At 39.4% G+C, this 18,995-nt stretch overlaps 2 protein-coding genes across 2 annotated transcripts in view; one reads left to right on the forward strand and one right to left on the reverse strand.

Annotated features, from left to right (window-relative positions):
* LOC119733636 (extracellular matrix protein 3-like) overlaps window positions 1–3,612 on the forward strand; it is a 35,188-nt gene extending 31,576 nt beyond the window's left edge. Inside the window, exon 20 of the mRNA XM_038207040.1 lies at window positions 383–3,612. Within this exon, the coding sequence (XP_038062968.1) occupies window positions 383–874 (492 nt within the window). The 3' untranslated portion in view covers window positions 875–3,612. The remainder of the gene's footprint in view (window positions 1–382) is intronic.
* Window positions 3,613–11,370: 7,758 nt separating this feature from the next.
* Window positions 11,371–17,074, reverse strand: LOC119733926 (nucleoside diphosphate-linked moiety X motif 6-like). Its single transcript, XM_038207287.1, has 5 exons — window positions 16,831–17,074; window positions 14,739–14,942; window positions 13,288–13,343; window positions 12,901–13,000; window positions 11,371–11,693 (listed from the first exon to the last, which is right to left on the reverse strand). Exons 1-5 carry the CDS (start codon window positions 17,072–17,074, stop codon window positions 11,371–11,373), a joined length of 927 nt encoding a protein of 308 aa, XP_038063215.1.
* Between the last annotated feature and the right edge of the window lie 1,921 nt (window positions 17,075–18,995).

Consider the following 18,995-nt stretch of genomic DNA (forward strand, 5'->3'; position numbering starts at 1 on the left):
TGCAGTTACTAGTAATCACAATTGTCGATATTGGAAATCCCTGAAGAAGGAGAAATATCGCGGTTTGTCGCTGATAAACTTGTTACATCCAAAACTCTAAAGTCAAGTTAGTGCATGAAATATGCAAGTACCCAGAATGCCAATATTCACCTGTTTACGTGTTTCCAAACTCAAGACCTCAATATTTTACATGCATTATATCCTTAAATTAAGCAAGAGGCAAATTGTTTTGGGGGTTTTGTTTTGGATATGGGTGTACATTACAGTTGCCTTGCGATTTCTTATCTTGGATCCTCTTTTAGAGTTTTGTGATCTTTCAGAACTGTGAATGAGTTGAAGAGCATGTTGTACTCATTTCTCTGTTTTTGGTTCCTATTTGCAGGTGTCGTCTGGCCGTCAGTGGTACGTGCACTCCATTTTCACCGTGCGCTCGGCCGAGAACAACAACATTGGCAAGCGCAGCGTGGAGCACCACAGCTTTGCCGTGGCTCCGGCGGCCAACAGGCAGCGCCGCCAGGCCATCAGCTCCGTCTCCGGTGACGACAACGACTTGCAGCTCGGAGAAGGCCAGGGCATCAACATCAAGTGGCTCGCTCTGAAATCCAACGATCTGTCGACCAACGATATTGACGACATCAATGTAGGGGGCAAATCGAACAGCGGTAAGAACCCTACCCCTGGCGAAGGCGGATTCCCCGTGGTGCCCATCGTGGCCACCGTCGCGGTCCTAATCGTGCTGCTCGTGGTCGTGATCGTAGTCCTGGTCGCCCGTCGTCGGCGCTCTGAACCCAAACCGGTGATTGTCGCGGCCGGTAATGGTGCCACCAAAGTTGTAGCCAACGGCTCCTACATGGACGACAACACAGAAGTGTGATGTGGTGTTGATGTTTCAAAAAAATCAACAAGCATTATCATGCTGCTGTAGCACATTTTTTTTTTTCCCTTTTTTTTTTTTTTAAACTATATTTCTGTCTGTCTTTTTTAAAACTGTGACGCTTTTAGTCCTGGCTCCCATGCTGTTAAAATTAATTTATATTTGTGTATGAAGTTGTTACATTTTGAGAGCCAATTTTTTTTCTCGCAATTTTTTTTGTTTTGGCAAGTTTTTTTTTTAATATCCTAGGCTAAGAAGGGAGATGAATTCCCTCTTTTAAGATTCTGAGGGTAGACGACAGAAAACTTTCAGAAAAATAATTTCACTTGGTGCTCTTTGCAGATTTGTTGTTTGTGTTTGTTGTATTAATTAATGTAAAATGAATTTTTAACCCTTGTGAGTTAGCAGTTTTTTAATGGGCTGTAGGTTTTATTTTTTATATATTCACACACTTCATGTGTTTGTTTTCCCCGTTTGTTTTATTTTTGCTCTATTTTTGTATCCCGTAGGCTTTGCTCTTTTTTCCTCTTTTAGGTAGGTGCAATTGACTTAATGTTAATTTTGACCTACACCAGAAATCATGTGTCTTCCGATTGTGGGATTTTAAATACGAGACTGTAATAGTATTTTTTTGTTAAAAAGTGGTTTTCAAGAACTATTTTTTTTATTTGTTATATCTGTTTACATCTGTATTGGTTTTGTGCTGCGGTGAAATGGACAGTGCATTGAACATTAGATTTAGAATAAGCAACGAGTTATCATCCATTTTTTGCTCGTTTCGGAAATGCTTGATTGAAATTAACAATTTTTAAATCTCTTAATTAACCGACTGTAAAACGCAAACGTTTCTGTCAGTTTTTAGATAATTCTAGTCCTGCCTGTATATTTTCGTTTCCCTGGTAACGCTGCAACCATCCTGCCCTCTAGTGTCGGGTTGGGATCCATTCTCGCCTATTTAAATTTCCACTTGTAAATAGTAAGTAGTGATCCACAAACCATATTCTGTAATAGGGTGCACGATTTTTTAAAAGTTGTGGTGGAACAAAAGCAAAACAAAAATATGCAAACCAACAAAATAAAAAATAGATGTAAAAATGAAGGTTTTCCACCTTGTGCGTATCTCTGCAGTAGTTATAGTTTAGCACACAGTTATATAAATTAATCTTTAATAATATTTCCATATTTTAAATATTTTTTTAAGAGTGGTGAGAGTGATATTATGACACAGCTTCCAGAACCCCACACGCAACTTCAAGTGACCAATTTGTAAAAGAAAATAACATAATCCTTTAGAATGTTGTACAATGTTTCGGACCTGGTCTTCAGAAATAATTGAATGCCAGGTTTGTTTTTTTTCTGATGAGGCTTCAATCGTATTTATACACTAAAGGGCACTTGCGATAGCTTTTTTCAAAAACAACAATCCCTCAGCAAGCCGCTCCGGATATTTTGAAGTCCGGTTTCAAAAAAGTCTAGCTCGCCATTTCTAAACGCAGATTGCCGTTGCTTGTTGCCTACTATATGACCGCTGCAATCGGACCAAATTGTACAAAACAGAATTCGGTATCCCCGGAAAAAGGGATCTGCATGTTAAAATGCTCATAAACGTAGAAAATTCATACTTTTTAGGGGGGTAATGAATTGTGGTGGAATGCTTGATATTGTAAGCTTGTGAATTAATATTACACAACAATAGTGACTTAACATTATCATATTAAAACAAGATTCCTACTACTAACTGATAATCGAAGCTCTTGTGTATCGTATCACAAAGTTAGTTTTTTTTTTAATAGTTATAAAAAGGTAGAAGGGGAAATATGTTAAGAAAAAAAGCTTAGTTTCTTTTTTTGGACTAAACATGGCCTAGAAACAAAATAAAAATTGTTTGCTGGTTTGTATTCCAGGATGAAAGTCTTCTAGATCGCTTTTTTTTTTTGAAAATCTGTCCGATGGAAAAAAAAGTTTGAACGATGAGGCGAATAGTCCCGAAAAGCCACCTTAAGCCTTGGACTTTAGTCGTTAAGTTATAAATCTTTTGATGGTGCTGTATTAAAAAAAAAAAAAAATAAAAGATATTTTGAGACTCGACTGTTATTGCCTACTTGAAGTTTTCCCACCATGAGAAATAAAAATCACCCCAAAATAATCCTTGCCTCATGAAAATGCTCATAACACACACGCACTCCAAAAAAAATCAACCAAATAATAATTATCATAAGTTACCCAATAATGCAGTCATTTTGGGATTGGAATTTTTCCTGGAGTGATGTTTTGCAATATTTAGTCAGTGATAAAGATAATGAATCGGAGAAAAAATTATTCATTTGCAATGAGTTGTTTTTGTTATTTTAAGTGGTGAGAACGTTTCTGTTTTGGTTATTATTTTTTTAATTTGAAAAAAAAAAAAAAACGCTGTTATTATCGTTAACTGTATTTGGTTTTTACAAAAAGCTGGGCGTGATTTTTTTTGTTTTTTTAACTTGCACGATTTATATTTTGGTTTGTATCATTATTATTGTTAAAATCAGTATGCTGAACGCCCTGTATTTTCTGTAGTGGAGGACAAGATAGTTTTGGCCCCTCCGTACTGTTTGTATGTTACCATATTCTCTGGTGATAGGTATCTTTATGACGACGTGTTACTGTACTAGCATGTACCATGGGGTTTGCTGCAGTGGGCTTATTTTTACTCAATTAAAACAATAGGGCATTGCATTGGCTTGGTGGGAAAAAAAGGAGTTGTCGTCTCCTGTGTATCATTTGTGGTGTCTTTTGGAAGCTGTTTCACACAAGACAAACCTAAGGATGGTGCTACCCCCCCCCCCCCCCTTATACACACACCCCTATCTGGAAACTATATGCCTCATGGAAAATAACAGTGTTGTAGTCGAGTACTTGTACGAGTACTTGTACCTCCGAGTACAATAACGGGTGTACGAGTACTGGTACGTACGAGTACTCGCATTTCACAATACGGCCATACGGCAAATGGTTCATGCGGCGTAATTGGCCCAGGCCCAGTCAGACTGATATACAGACCCACTCACGGCTAGCTGTTAAATGTGTTTGTCCGAATGTGCACAGAGGAAAATCAGGAAATCTCGATTTCTCCACAAGCCAATCAACCATTTCAAAATGAAAGAATCGATAAAATAAGGCCATGGTAAGTGAAGCTATAACATTTTTCCCCCCGAGTACTGCTATTCGAGTACGAGTACTTTAAAGATCGAGTACAATTTCGACATGTCGAGTACGAGTACTTTTCTGCCCGAGTACGAGTACCATGATTTCGAGTATGAGTACTTTGCTGCCCGAGTACGAGTACCGTCATTTCGAGCACGAGTACGAGTTCTCCCAAAAAAGTACTCGAGTAGTACTCGAGTACGAGTACCGAGTACGAGTACTACAACACTGGAAAATAACCATCTTTAACACTCAAACCCAGTGTTGTAGTACTCGTACTCGGTACCCGTACTTGAGTACTACTAGAGTACTAGAGTACTTTTTTTACAGTACTTGTTTTACTTTATCGATACTTTCAGTTTTAAGTGGTTGATTGGCTTGCAGAGAAATCAAAGTTTCCTGATTTTCTTCCGTGCAAGTCCGGACAAACACATTTAACAGCTAGCCGTGAGTGGGTCTGTATATCGGTCTGACTGGGCCTGGGCCAGTTACGCACAAAGGACCATTTGCTGTATGGCCGTATTTGAAAATAGAAGTACTCGTACTCGTACTCGGAATACAAGTACACTTACAAGTACTCGTACTCGGTAACCTAAGTACTCGGCAGTACTCTACTACAACACTGCTCAAACCCTTACAGAAATCCAACCACCATCTTCCCTGCAAATTTCAAGCAATTTAATTTTTTTGGCCAAAATGAAATGCAAGGGGTTAACCTTGCATTTTTAATCAAATTTGGCCTAAAATTTACTTTTCTCCAATCACTCAAAAATTCCTCTAGATGGAAGAGGACTATCAATCAATATTCAAACTCACAGAATTTTGAAGATTTGGGCACAAAGCATCGAGTTGTTACCCCTAATTTTAAGAATTTTACCTCAAATTCATGATGCATTTATTTCTCTTAAATAGCACATCTGTCCAAAAATTGAGTTGGAATGTATTCTAGGGCTCCTTTACGCATCGTCCCTGCAAATTTCAAGCAATTTCATTTCTTGGCCTAAATTCACTAAACAACTGCAAGGGGTTAACCTTAAAACAGTCCCCGAATAGCAAATTTATTTTGGATCAAGGCAAATCCGAGATGTTCGGAGAAGGGTTAATTTAGCCTCAGAACTTTGCTTAAAAATAGTTATTAATCTATTTGCTCACGATTTCAAAAAGACGTTGCTCCATGGAGCACAAAACACTTTCACAGGTATGACCATAGGACTGTCTTGCATTGAAATCGTTCTTGATAAATTTAGAGAAAAGTCAATCTTGTGCAGAATATTTATTCAAATACAAGGTTAACCCCTTGCTACTTTCGCACAAAATTTGGCTTTTTTTTAAAAAGCCCAAAAGAAAACTTGAAAGTAATACAACGGTTATATTACATTGAGAGGCACTTTGGAGGTCTTTTTGGGGGCTGCATCAGAATTTTAGTTTCAAAGGATAACGCTTGGCCTTTTTCAAATGTTGCCTGAAATGCCTTATTGACAACTATGAGCCACCGAATGCATTGAAAAGCATTTCCAAGTGACGTTAGCTTTTACCAATTCCATTTACATTTTAGCTCACATCAGTTGCTTTCAAAACGTCCAAGGGATATCAATAATCATTTATTTTTGAGAAAAAAAAAATGTGCCCTTTCTCGCATTTTACAAAAAAAACACACCAAATGCTTCAATGAAAAAAAGAAGACTTTAAAATAGGTTTGCTTGAGACTAAATTTTTAGGTTTTTTTTATACGACTACTAAACGACCTTTTAAACAATGGATCCCACAAGTGTGGCAATGTGTTTATATTGCATCAAATAATATTTAATATCAAAGGTAACTCAGATTGTGTATAAAAAAATATGTATCCATTTTTTAAACATTTAAAAAAAAAAATCATGACACGTACATAAAATTGTTAAATATAATGTCTGTACTGGTCGTAATTCTCAACATTGAAAGACTGAACCCTGCATTTCCTTCGGCAGGAGAAGTTTACAACGGATGCAAACAAACATAATCCATTAAATCATTGAAACATTAAAATGAAATAATATTACACATTATTATTTATATCAGGCTTCCAGCAGTAAAAAATCAGCGTATTGTACGCTTTCACAAATGTTCCCGGATGTCTACAATAATAAAGTACCCCGTTGACTGCAATAACATTATTATTGCAGTCATCCAGGCATTTTCGCTGGTTCCCGCTTGATCAAGAGCATACAAAGTCACAACTGTCAACCGCTCAACAGAGCGTAGCGCGCACGTACCGTTGAACACGGAACACGCCGCGCGCATGCAGCGTGCAGAAGGCCAGGCCGACCACCGTTGGAAAAACCTAACTATTTTTACCAAATTTACCATATTTTTTTCAGTCCAAATGATTTGTTTGCTATTGGTTCCATGTTCATGAACGGGTGCAGGCCAGCTAGACTGCTTTACCTTACAATTTTCCGGCATTTTTTTTTATCCATTTCATCTTTAGTGGAGTCAGGGAACCAGACTACTTGAACATTTTTGTTTTTCACTGTTTTTCCAGCATTTTCGAAAAACTTCAAACATGTCAGTGTAACAATATTTGATCTATTATACTAACCCCTCAAATAGTTCATTTCTGAAAATTACAGCAAAAGCCAATGATGTACATTCCCTTTAACATGCCAATCATTATTACCCCTGTTCATCAAACCAATAAACACTTGCATGAAGTGTCCTCCGCTCCCTGAAGGTATACAGACACGGGTTCTTAGCTTCAAGTTAAGTATACAGTACTGGGCTTACCAAGTTCCAAGTGCAAGCCTATTTCACTTCCCAGTGAAGAGATTTGATCGTAGTAAAGTATCCTCCTTGAGGACACAAGCATAATTATATAAATTGTACATGGAATGTGAGGCCAAAGAAGCCATTGCACTTTCTTTTTGTATTGTTGACAGTATGTGCGGCAGTAAATTTAACTACAATGAGCAATTCTAAGAAATACATCACTCTCTGCACAGTCAGGGGTGTCAATCGCTTCTCAAAAGTGGGGGGGGGGGGACATACGTTGATCAGAACTGATGCAAGCGCGAAGCCCTTACGGCGTGGGGTTCGGGGCCCGCTTAAAGCTACAGTCCATCATTTGTAATTTGTGCATTTTGTTCGTTTGAAGCAACAAAAGAGTTCAAAATCTAATGAAGGATACTGAGCAACTAACCTGATGAAGTTTCAGCTAAGCTTCAGCTGTACATTCCGAGAAAAACAGCATTCTAAGATCTCAATTTCAAATCAAAAGTTACTGAATCATGTTTTGAATTGTTTTGAATTGCAGCTATACGCGGCGTCGCGCACTGATCTGACGAATTATACCAACCGCACGCGCGTGTGCGTCGTTCCAATACTTGTGCGCGCTGCGCTGAATAACAAAACGAACTACTAATTTAAATTTTCCTACGGTGCTTCTTAAGAATCACCATTGGAAATGCCTTCTTTCGTTGATTACTTCAAAATGACAGCTTCCCAGAAAGAATAATTTCACAGGGAGTTTAGTCCCCTTACTATCTTTCAACCAAGTTTGTTTTTCAACAGTAATTACGCCAGTTACTTTTCGGATGGCTGCAAATGATGGACTATAGCTTTAAGGGCCCCGAAAAAATTGCATTCTAGATGCTCTGTGGTGTGATCTGAAGCAATTTCTTACCACTTTTCTCCATGCTTTAACTAATATTTTCGTAGCCAAAGATAATTATTTGAACATCGTTTTCGAGGTTGGAGTCATTGAATTGGCTACCAGAATTCTGAGCTACAGGCGTGGGGTTCGGGGCCTGCTTAAGGGCCCCGAAAAAATTTGGATTCTAAATGCTCTGTGGTGCTATCTGAGGCAATTTCTGACCACTTTAACCAATATTTTTTCAGCAAAAGATACATTGGGCCCTGTAAATGGGACATGAGTTCAAAAATCTGGGGGGGGGGGGACATTTGATATTGTGTCCCCCACCCTTCAAAAAGAGGGGGGGACATGTCCCCCCCCCCCCCCCCCCTGTGGAAGATAGTGCAGAAAATATCTGCTTAGGCACAGTAAATATTTACTTAGCAAAACCGATTACCATCTGAAATGCCTTGTAATGTGTATTGTTTGGTAAACATTTGCATTTGATATATGCTTAGCACATAAATTTGCTATGCAAAAGTTTCTTCTCCACAATTACAAAATTACAACACCATCTGCAAATGGTGCCCACTAAATTGGGTGTTGCCTGGCCGATTACATGAGCCAAAAATGGAGTAAAGTCCCTTGAGGTAAATTAATTTACAAAATTCAATCCAAAGTCAATTCCAAGCACTACGCTGTCTGCAACTAGAATTAGTCACAACAGAATCCTGGAACCAACACGGGAAGTATCAAGCGTTTTTGGCATAGAAAGCCCCAGCAGAGACACAGGGGACCGTCTGACTTGTCAACAAGAAGTAAGTGTACATCCTTAGTCGACTAAGGATGCATATTTACTTGCCTGAAACAATTTAGCACTGTCTATCTTAAAAGTGGCAAAACTGTGTTATGGCCAACGGGGACAGTTAAAAATATACCGGTTTAATTTTGAGGGAGCTGAGGAGCTTGTTGGACGAGAACAGCATACATTCAGAGTCCATTTTATAATACCTCACACATAGATTCTGTATCTTGATTGGCTGAGAGTGAGTCACATGGCATTCGCTATTTTTACTATCTAAAAATAAAAAGTAAGTAAAGTCTGTCCCGAGCCAATGTGGCTCATCAGGCCGGTGTTTATCTCCGGTTTCAGTAGCATGAAACAACTGAGAATATTTCTACTCCCCCTGGATGGGATGCTAGTCCATCGCAGGTTACTCCCCAGCTAATGCCGGTACCCATTTATACTCCTGGGTGGAGAGGGGCAAGTGGGGTGAAGTGCCTTGCCCAAGGACACAATATATGACCAGCGGCTGGATTCGAACCCCGGACCCTCTGATCACGAGTCACGAACCCTAACCACTAGGCCACACACTCCCCACACTGTCTACTCTTACGTAACTGTGCATGGCCAAAAAGACTGTACAATGGCTGCAAAGGTACTATGCGTGTAGCTAGCAAACGTAGCAACCAGTATGCATGTGTGCAGATGCATACAGGTTTGCATGTTGCGCGTATTGTTCCCAAGCACTAGCGCTACATAAGTGGGTTCAAACATCTCATGAAGGGGTAGTTTCGAAAAGTGCAAATAAAATTCCACCTCATTTGATATTGAACTAGAAGTAAATTTATTTTTTTGATCTAATTAAAGGGAATATACAACATTTGCTTTTGCTGCAATTTTCAGAAATAAATGGATTTTGAGGATTGGTATGTTATAGCAAGTATTGTTAAACTGAATTGTTTCACTTTTTGGGCTTGAAGATGCTGGAAAAACACAGAAAACCAATCATGTTCTTGTAGTCTGGCTCCCTGAACCGACTTAAGATGAAACAGAGCAATTTATAGTCTTTGGGGAATCGTAAGGTCAGAAAATCAGTCTAGCAGGCTTGTACTCCTTCACAGGTGTGTAATCAATTGCAAAGAAAATGTGGAATAACTAAATATGAAAAAATTAGGAGCAATTTTTGAAAAAGGACAGTTTTCTCCAACGCTGGTCGGCCGACCAGCGTTGGAAAAGTACACTTTTTCTTGAAAATGTCAGCAAACCAGGAGCCACGATTTTACAGGATGCTTTAGACTGCCATTCCCTAACAATCCAGTTAGGTATTTCGTGCTAATTTGATCATTTCGGTTTTTTTGATGTTTGCAAATGTTGTATCTTCCCTTTAAATCAATCATTTATCTCTTAAAACCAAGCAGAATCGGTGGGTGAGGTGTAATACAACAGATATTGACTGCTTGAATTTGTGTAGTAAAACTAGCCACCCTTGGTGAGCAATGAAGCTTTCCATTTCCATCAGACCAGAATGCTCCATGAATCATCTCGGGAGGCTAGTTTTACTGCACCACTCCAAGCAGTCAATTTTTGTATAATATCCAACCTCCAAAAATAATTCAGTGATATAGAGATACATTGATTCTTTCATACATGAAAATTAAATAATTGAGGTAATTGCGTGTCACAAATAAGAAAAAACAGATAACAAATATTAGAAATTGTAAAAATAAAAACAAAAAAAATATAAGACGGAACATCTGAAAACTAAAGGCGGACAATCAAGTAGCTGCCATTTAAAAAAAACAAAGGATGACCACTTGTTTGAAGAAAAATAAGTACTTTTGATAATAATCTGCACAAGAATGTCCTGAAAAACAAACTTGAGCCTAAAATGTATTAAAAAAACCCAATTTTCTCACACAGACATAAACAATAAATAAATCAAAAGTCAGATCAAAAATTCCTTAATACTGCATCAAAACTTCAGACTGATTTCTGAATTGGATTATAATTCGAGTTTCATAACAAAGACTAAGATGCAAGGGCGGATCCAGAACACAATTTTTTGGGGGCCCAAAAAAATTTTGGTCCCCCAAAAAAGTGGGTCAAAAAATTACGGCGTGGGGTTCTGGGCCCGCTTAAGGGCCCCGAAAATTTTTTGGATTCTAGATGCTCTGTGGTGCGATCTTGGGCAATTTCTGACCACTTTAACCAATGTTTTTTGAGGAAAAGATGGTGGTGTACTCATTGCCTGCCCTTACTGCGACGTCACATAATAAAAAAAAAAAAAAATTGGTTTCGTTTTTGGGGGGGGGGGGCCATGGCCCCCTTTGGCCCCCCCCTGGATCCACCCTTGCTAAGACGTGACCACAAGATCTTAAAGTTTGAGTGTTTATGATGCTCATGCCATTAAGAATTGATTGGGACTTACCTGAATCTTGTACACGTACACTCCTTAAAGGCTCATTTCTTTTCCAAAAATGTGTCTTAAGACGCCTTTTCCATTAGTAGTTCATGTTTAATTCTGCAAAGTCGTGAATGGGTGCGCTCAAGGGTTGATATGATGCACACGGGCGCTCGGTTGCTATAATTCATAGGCTTCAGTGCATGACATCGCGTAGCTGCTATCGGCTGAATGAGAACGTGTCCCAGACGCTGATTTGGGGCGGAATTCAAAACATTTGGCAACTCTTGACTCGACAACTTTTTAATTGAAATCGAGATCCTAGAATATTGTTTTCTCGGAATAAACAGCATTCACTGAGCTAAAAACTGAAGGTTACTTGTTCAGCGCCCTTCTTTAGATTTTGAGCACATTTGTTGCAAATGCACAAATGGCAAATGATATACTCTACCTTAAAACACTAATTGCCATCAAATAAAATTCCCGTGCATTGTTAAAAACTTATCTGTCTTTTTAATGCGTTATGATGCAAGCGGCCTATGAAACAGCTTGTATGTGTTGTTGTAGACCGACGGTAGTTCGTCGATGGCTATGTCGACCCGGTCGAAGCCCTTCCTGAGACCGCGCAGGACCAGCTTGCTCATTCGCAGTGTCAGCGGGGAGTGACCCTCCCGGGAAGCAGCGATGTCAGCGACTCTCATCCAGCGCGCGTCCTCGAGTTCGGCCGGGCAGATTTGGAGGTCAAAGGTCAGGGGCGCCAGACGGCAGACGACGTAGATGTCCGAGCAGCCAAACGCCCCCGGGTGGTTGTGTTGCTGACGGAACGCTAGGATGGATTTGAATTCTAAATAAAAGGCAAAAGCTACAGATTTACCAAATATTTTTAAAAGGAGGAATTAATGGCTCTAATTTACTTATAAATTAGTGAAGAACTGTTTTGAATACATTGTATGCTGCAAATGTGCAAACTGGGCCCGACAATCATAGGGAGAGTGATATGGCCCACTGGTTGAATGGTTCAATTCATGTGCCATGATACGTTGGCTCAAATCCCGATGAGCAACATAGTGCAGTCCTTTGGCAAGCCACTTTACAACAATTGCCTTTCTCCACCCGAGAGTGTGAATGGGTCTCATGGCTTGTTGAGCAGGGGTATTGTGAAGCGCTTTGAGAGCTACCTTTGGTGGAAAGCACACATTATTATTATTACTGCATGGAACACAACCACGGATTCAAAATGGCCTCTGACTTTTTTGAGCAAATTTTAGATATATAAAAAAAAGGTAAACACACATATTTGGGCTCCCAGCACAAGTACCCCCTCTATGGTAAGAAAGGGAGAGTTGGGAGAGACCACTGGGAGAGACACTATGGTTATATGTGCACACTCAGAATCAAATAAGTCGTGCATACTTCTCGCTATAAGCATGTGACCAGTACGCACACCCGGCGTTTCCTGTTCACAGGGTTCTCAAAAATAGTCGAAGAGCGCCCCCTCTTGTTTGCGCACAGAGCCCATAGGGCCAATTTGTTATCTAAAATCCTGTAATCACAGGTATGTTGCCAGTTGGGAACAAAATTTTCACAGATATTTGTCTTGCAGAGCCACTCTTTGAAATGACACTTATTCAGACTGCACAGGTCGCTGTTACAATATTTTGAGGATGCATAAATAGGATATCCCTATAACCGTAAATTTGCAGTAACAAAAATGGCTTAGAGCTTCATATGGCTGCTCATCAATGGAGGGCACTATTTTAACTTGCCCAACAAATATCTTACAAGACGGGAACAGACTTTCAACAAATTTTCAAGTTTCAAGACTTCAGTGTTACATTTTAACTGCTGCTTCTACGAAATGATACACATCATTGGAAGTGTGAATGTTACACCTGGACTATCTCTGTTTGATGGGACCCGGTTTTGCTAACGTGTTGATTTTAACCTGGGCAGGCAAGAAAACGGTGTGAAAAGGCTTAAAGATGGAAACAGAGAGCTGGAGTTGAAGCCAAGGTTTGGAAACCCCCTATCAAATAATTCTTTGGCCTGACCTGTCTGGAGTCCTGTCTCCTCCTTGACTTCTCTCATAGCTGTGTCTTGGATGTCCTCTCCTGGGTTTGACAGACCACCAGGAAACTTCCATCTTACCAACTGAAGAGGGAAGATAGACAAACAAACACTGATCATATTTTTGAATTTTTTTTAAAAAGGTGATAAAGAAGAGCTCTTGTAAAGATATCGTGTTTTAAAGACAGTACATAAGTTGCAAGAATTTGAAAAATTATACACAGAATAGAAATTATGTGATTAGGCAGTGCACATTTTATAAGTCATATTTTTAAGACATACACAAGGCAATGAAATGTTCACAACATTTTTATGCTAAAATTCTAGTTATTGTTGTTGTTGTTGTTGTTGTTGTTGTTGTTTTTGCTCACCCTGTGTTTATCTTGAATCATCAGGACCTCTTCTGTTTCTTCATTTAATACAAAACCTGCAGCAAAGTTCAAAGAAATATCTCACAACTCTCTTAAATCTAAAAGTTTAAATAAGAGAAGATTTACCTTTGCTCATGTGCATCAAAGTACAATGTTGCAACGATGGATTTTGGGGAATTTAAGATTTAGTGTGCATTGCGCGAAGTACTGTTAAAAACGTATTGCTCATTTCAAAACTGGGAGATAACATCCTGTGTATGGTAAGGCCCAAAAAAAAAAGTCTCCGGTTTCTGGTATGCGCGCGCGTCGCCGTAGCCATGCGCGTCAGCAAAATGAAAACAGTTTTTTTTTCAATAAAAGATGATGTCTAAAAACAGCCAAACTCACTGGTTTGACTGGAATCCTGATGCTGCACAATTTTAACGTGTTTTTAGATGGGGTTATGATCGAGAATAAGCTTTATGTGGCCTCTCCGGACTCCCATATATTTGCACTAAGTTTAGTCGGGCACCATTTGCAGTCATCAGCCGACATCTGAAGCAATAAAGACAGGTAAAAAAAAAAAAAAGCCGCGTCGCCGCACCACTTTTTGGGCAAGCTCCATACCAGAAACCGGAGACTTTTTTTTTTGGCCTAATGGTACCTAGGTCCTTTTCTGAATCTCTGAATAACAAAATGAATGCCCTTCTTGCAGTATATTTAATAGGTCATTTAGCTTGAGGCTGGATGACTTGTATTTGACATGTGATTGGCTCATGATCGACTCGTGATTGACTCTTGATTGACATGTGACTGGCTTGTGATTGACTCATGATTGGCTCGTGATTGACTGGTGATTGGCTCGTAATTGACTTGTGATTGTCTCTTGATTGAATCTTGATTGACATGTGACTGGCTTGTGATGGACTAATGATAAACTTGTGATGGACTTATGATAGATTTGTGATTAACTTATGATCGACTCATGATTGGCTCGTGATTAACTTGTGATTGACATGTGACTGGCTTGTGATTGACTTGTGATTGACTTGTGACTGACTTGTGATCGACTCATGATTGGCTCGTGATTAACTTGTGATTGACATGTGACTGGCTTGTCATTGACTTGTGAGTGACTTGTGATTGACTCGTGATTGAGTTGTGACCGACATTGTAACTGGCTTGTGACTGACATGTAACTGAAATAAGAATGACTTGCGAATGACTTGTGATTGACTTGTGATTGACTTGTGACTGAATTGTTAAATACCGGCTTGTGACTGGCTTGTGACTGTAATGTGACAGACTCATGATTGACGTGTGCTTGACTTGTGACTGACCTGCGCTTGACCTGTGATTGACTTGTGATTAAATTGTGATTGAATATGTGTAATATATTGTGTCTGCCGCCCTGCTAAAATTCAAGACTGCGGGGAACACTGTACATGTAAACTAAACTCTCAACATCTCACCTGCCACTCCGACCTGGTGCGAGGCGTAGCTGGGCAGGCGGCTCACATCCGTCCGTAACCACCGAGACATCACCACGTGGCCGTCCCGGGCATGATGCAGCTCAAACCCCTGCCTGGTGGCCAGAGGGATCAGGTGGCAGTGCTCCGTGGAGAGCTTCAACCAGACGGCTGTCCGACCCTCCACCTGCCACTGTGATAAAGACTCTGGTCAAATTGACGGGGAAAATAAGAATGAAAAGCTCAATTTTCAGGTGAAAGAGTACTGGATTTGAGAGCTGGCAGTTCAACAAATAATATCATTCAGGAAGCATTTTAACACGACTGGTACAAAAATAAGAATAACAAACATATCTGTCAGGCGTTCTGGCAAAATGAGAGAGAACTGGGTAGAGGTCCAAGAGAGGGTTTGTGGGTATCAGGAAAGAGACTTAAATTTTACTTACAGTACTGTTTGTTGCACTTCAATGGGCCTTATTCACGAGTTGGCCATTTTTGTCGAGTTCCCTGAACGTATGTCATTAAGTGTTAACTGTTCAATGGGATGGAGCCAGACTATTTCTGCAGGCACAATGCAGCCTTATTTTACTGTATTTTATTTAAACATAAGGGAATTTTTATTTACAAATTTTGAATTATTCATTGAAGCAGACTGGAATTAATTAGGAATTAACTTGCATTCATTTCTCTTTGCAAGTCCAAAAAATTTAGATTTTACCTCACTCTCAATTCAATATGGCCGACTCATGAATAAGGCCCATTGACCATTCGGTTGAAAAGCTATGGCTGTTTAAAGTTCACGTCAAAAAATATAAAATACATGTACTGAGAAAAATCTCTTTAAAGTTTCAGATTTTATATTTGTGAAAATGAAAGATGCCAATTTTTCTTCCGTTAAAACTCTTTTATTCACCATTCTGATACTTTTTCTTTCAAATATGTGTAGTGGACATACGTGTATCAAAAATTACAAATATTAAGAAATCTGAAAATCAAAAAAAAAAAATCCATTCGGTTTTGGCATTTGTCTCATTTTGCAAGAACGCCTCACATATTTGAAATAAAAAAGGTGCTTCTAGTTAGAAGGGTTCTGTATGAGAGCGCACTTGTTTTATTATGGACCCCATGCATGCAAGGCCAGATCCAGAACACAATTTTTTGAGGGGCCAAAAGTGTTTTCGTTCCCCAAAAAAGTGGGTCCAAAATTTGTCCGCCCCAACTTTAATACGAAGAGAAAGGGGGTGGGAGCAAATGTATTGCTTTTGTTGAGTTTTGTGGGTGCCCAAGTGATTTCAATTTGAAGCCCAAGACTAGACTGGTACATGTTCAACTTTTTCGAAAGACTGACCTCCTCAGTAGTCTGGTGGCAGACTATGGAGAGATGTGTAGAAATAGAGACCAGCACAAGATATTTCTTTTGGCACAGTTGATTGATGCAGCACTAAAGGTTTTTTTTTTTTTTTCATGTACCAGTCTATTTTCTTGTGTTGCACGTTTTCAGTACCTTAAAGGGAAAATACAACATTTGCAAACATCAAAAAATAAAACTACCAAATCATTTTGAAATACCTTGCTGGACTGTTAGTGAATGACAGTGTAAAGCATCCTGTAAAATCATGGCACCTGGTATACTGTCATTTTCAAGAAAAGTGGTATTTTTGTATCAATTTCCAACGCTGATCGGCCGATCAGCGTTGGAAAAAACTGGCTTTTTTTCAAATACTGGCCCCAGTTGACCATCGCACTTGTTTGCAATCGATTACACACCTATGGACGGGTACAAGCCAGCTAGACTGGTTCCCTAGGCCTGATCTTACAATTCCCCAATGTATGTAAACTGCTCTGTTTCTTCTTAAATGGAGTCAGGGAACCAGATTACAGGAAAATGATTGTTTTTCTTGGTTTTTATAGCATTTTCGAACCCAAAACCTCAAAAAAGTCAGTGTAACTATATTTGCTATATAATTCCAACCCCCCAATTCCATCCATTTCTGAAAATTACAGCAAAAGCAAATGATGTATATTCCCTTTAAGTAGTGAGACTCTCATACACAGTATTGAGAGTCCCAAATTTTCAGACTACCTCCCTACATACCTGATAAAGAATGACTAAACGCATCTGTGCCTACTGGTTCACAGTTCTTCAGACGATCGTCGTTGCCAACATCCACATGGATGCAGTTGAATCTGTCCTCTTTGGCGACATTCAGGAGGGAGGTGGTGGGAGACACACAGCAAAGTCTCCTTGAGACGCAGGATTTATGGCACTTAGCTGAACTTTTGAGGACGTTGGATAACTTGCTAGAGGCAACCGTTCGGAGGATGGATTGGCAGAACATGGTGATCACACTGTATAAATAAAAGAAAAACCCTTGTTATATTTGCATTACAGCACGAGTCAGCATCTTTATCTCAAACCTGAACAGCGTGTAGCACTGAATGTGTAGTTTATCAGCATCTTGTTATTCATTTTTTAATAAGTAGGCCTAATTATTAATTGATACACATATATATAAACAAACATGAAGCCAGCAAGTTCCTGGAAAGACAAAATTCAAATATAGGGGAAGCAATAATGATGGAGAAAAACTTCGTTTAAAAAAAATGGGGAGCACTGATCAAATCTTACAATCATGCACACTCATGGCCTAATAGTGTACAAGTGCCCCATTCACACAAATGGCTACGCCTCTGGCGGACACATACGTTTTATTATTAGCAATACAATTTTCAACAGTTTTCAAGGGGGGGGGGGGGGGGAGGGGGAAGGGGAGGGGAAAGGGGGGGGGGTTTGACACAAAAACCACCCCCTCTGCGCCTGGCCGGCTATATCGTATATTATTTTGGGGGGGGGAGGGGGGTAGACTGTTCGCATGCGACGTCACCTTCTAACATTCGCTAATGCAATTTCATTTTGAGGGGGGGGGGCCATTTGTGGGTTTTTTTTGGGGGGGGGGCTAAAGAACAGGGGTTTTTTTGGGGGGGGGGTGGGGTGGGTAAATCCCCCCCCCCCAGCAACCCCGTAGAATCGCGCCTGAGCCTCAGTGCAAATGTTCCCTCCTTTTATGCTGATTTTCATTTAGTTTGTCCTTTGAACTTCTTAATAGGGTGTTATTGTTTTTTAAATTATAGTTTTGTTTTGCTTAAAACTACAAAGGGTAATGATGTAGTAACATTCAACAAAGGGTCTGACACAAATATGAATGAATGTAGTCTGAATGAATAAATATACATGACCACAGAGGTCTCTAACTTCAGCCTTTGATGCATATTTATTCGTAAAAAAAAATAGCAAGTAAACCTATACATGTAAATATTAAACGTTAAAATGTTACTGATATTAGTACCGGTAATACAGTATTTTGCATCATTGATTAAACTTAAGAAATAATGACAATGATTGGCAACAATTAGAATACAGTGGTTGCGATTTGTGTAACTGGTGGGACCAATTTTTTGGCTGATTAAGATAAAATAAACAGCGATTAATTGTACTTGAAATTTATGTCAACTGTCTTAAATATTAAACATGTTTTCCAGATGGAGGGGAATAACCGTTGAAAACAATTTCTTCCCCTACAAATGAGCATACAGTAGTCTGCACTGAAATAGTACTCGTTTAAGATTTATATGAATATAATCTAAATTTCAAATCATTTGAAGTGTCAAAGGAGAACACGGAACATGTCATAAGCCTTCATAGTCAGTGTAAATCATCAAAGAAACCAAAACTGCTGTTAAACTGGAATATGAGAACATGGTACGATATATGAAAGGGAAGGTAACATTGGTCAATACCTCTAACATATACAACATTCCTCTCAGCACAGAGTTATTAACATAGTTAAACCATTGCCATGACGTCACACTATTGTTAAAAGTGTGGATTCGGATCTACGAATCTGTTTCACTGGTCACAAAGTGTGGATTCGGAACGACGAATCTTTAGTAAAGTGTGAATTACGAATCCACACTTTGAACACGTCGGACAATATTGTTCTCCAATACTGAGCATGAATAGGACCGTCTGCGTGAAAATTTGCTTTCCAAAAATTATAAATGCATCTTCACTGTCAGATTCTCCGCCGTCACTGCAAAATCTACTTTTAGTCAGAAGGAAATCGTCGTCTGAACTATCCATGTTGACGTAAGGAACCTATACACACAAAATGACTTGGTTCTACGGTAGTGGCGATATACATGCTAAACACGCCAGGAAAAAAATGTTGCAACCTGATGCCACTTCCGCGCTTGTATACA

This window comes from Patiria miniata, unplaced genomic scaffold (assembly GCF_015706575.1).
Source record: "Patiria miniata isolate m_02_andy unplaced genomic scaffold, ASM1570657v1 HiC_scaffold_26, whole genome shotgun sequence".
Taxonomy (NCBI): domain Eukaryota; kingdom Metazoa; phylum Echinodermata; class Asteroidea; order Valvatida; family Asterinidae; genus Patiria; species Patiria miniata.

Coding starts and splice junctions, on each gene's coding strand:
- LOC119733926 (XM_038207287.1), bottom strand. CDS start 17,074: ATGTTCTGCCAATCCATCCTCCGAACGGTTGCCTCTAGCAAGTTATCC. Junction 13,344..14,738: donor GCACCAGGTCGGAGTGGCAG/GTGAGATGTTGA, acceptor ACTTTGCTGCAG/GTTTTGTATTAAATGAAGAA. Junction 13,001..13,287: donor TGATTCAAGATAAACACAGG/GTGAGCAAAAAC, acceptor TTCCCTCTTCAG/TTGGTAAGATGGAAGTTTCC.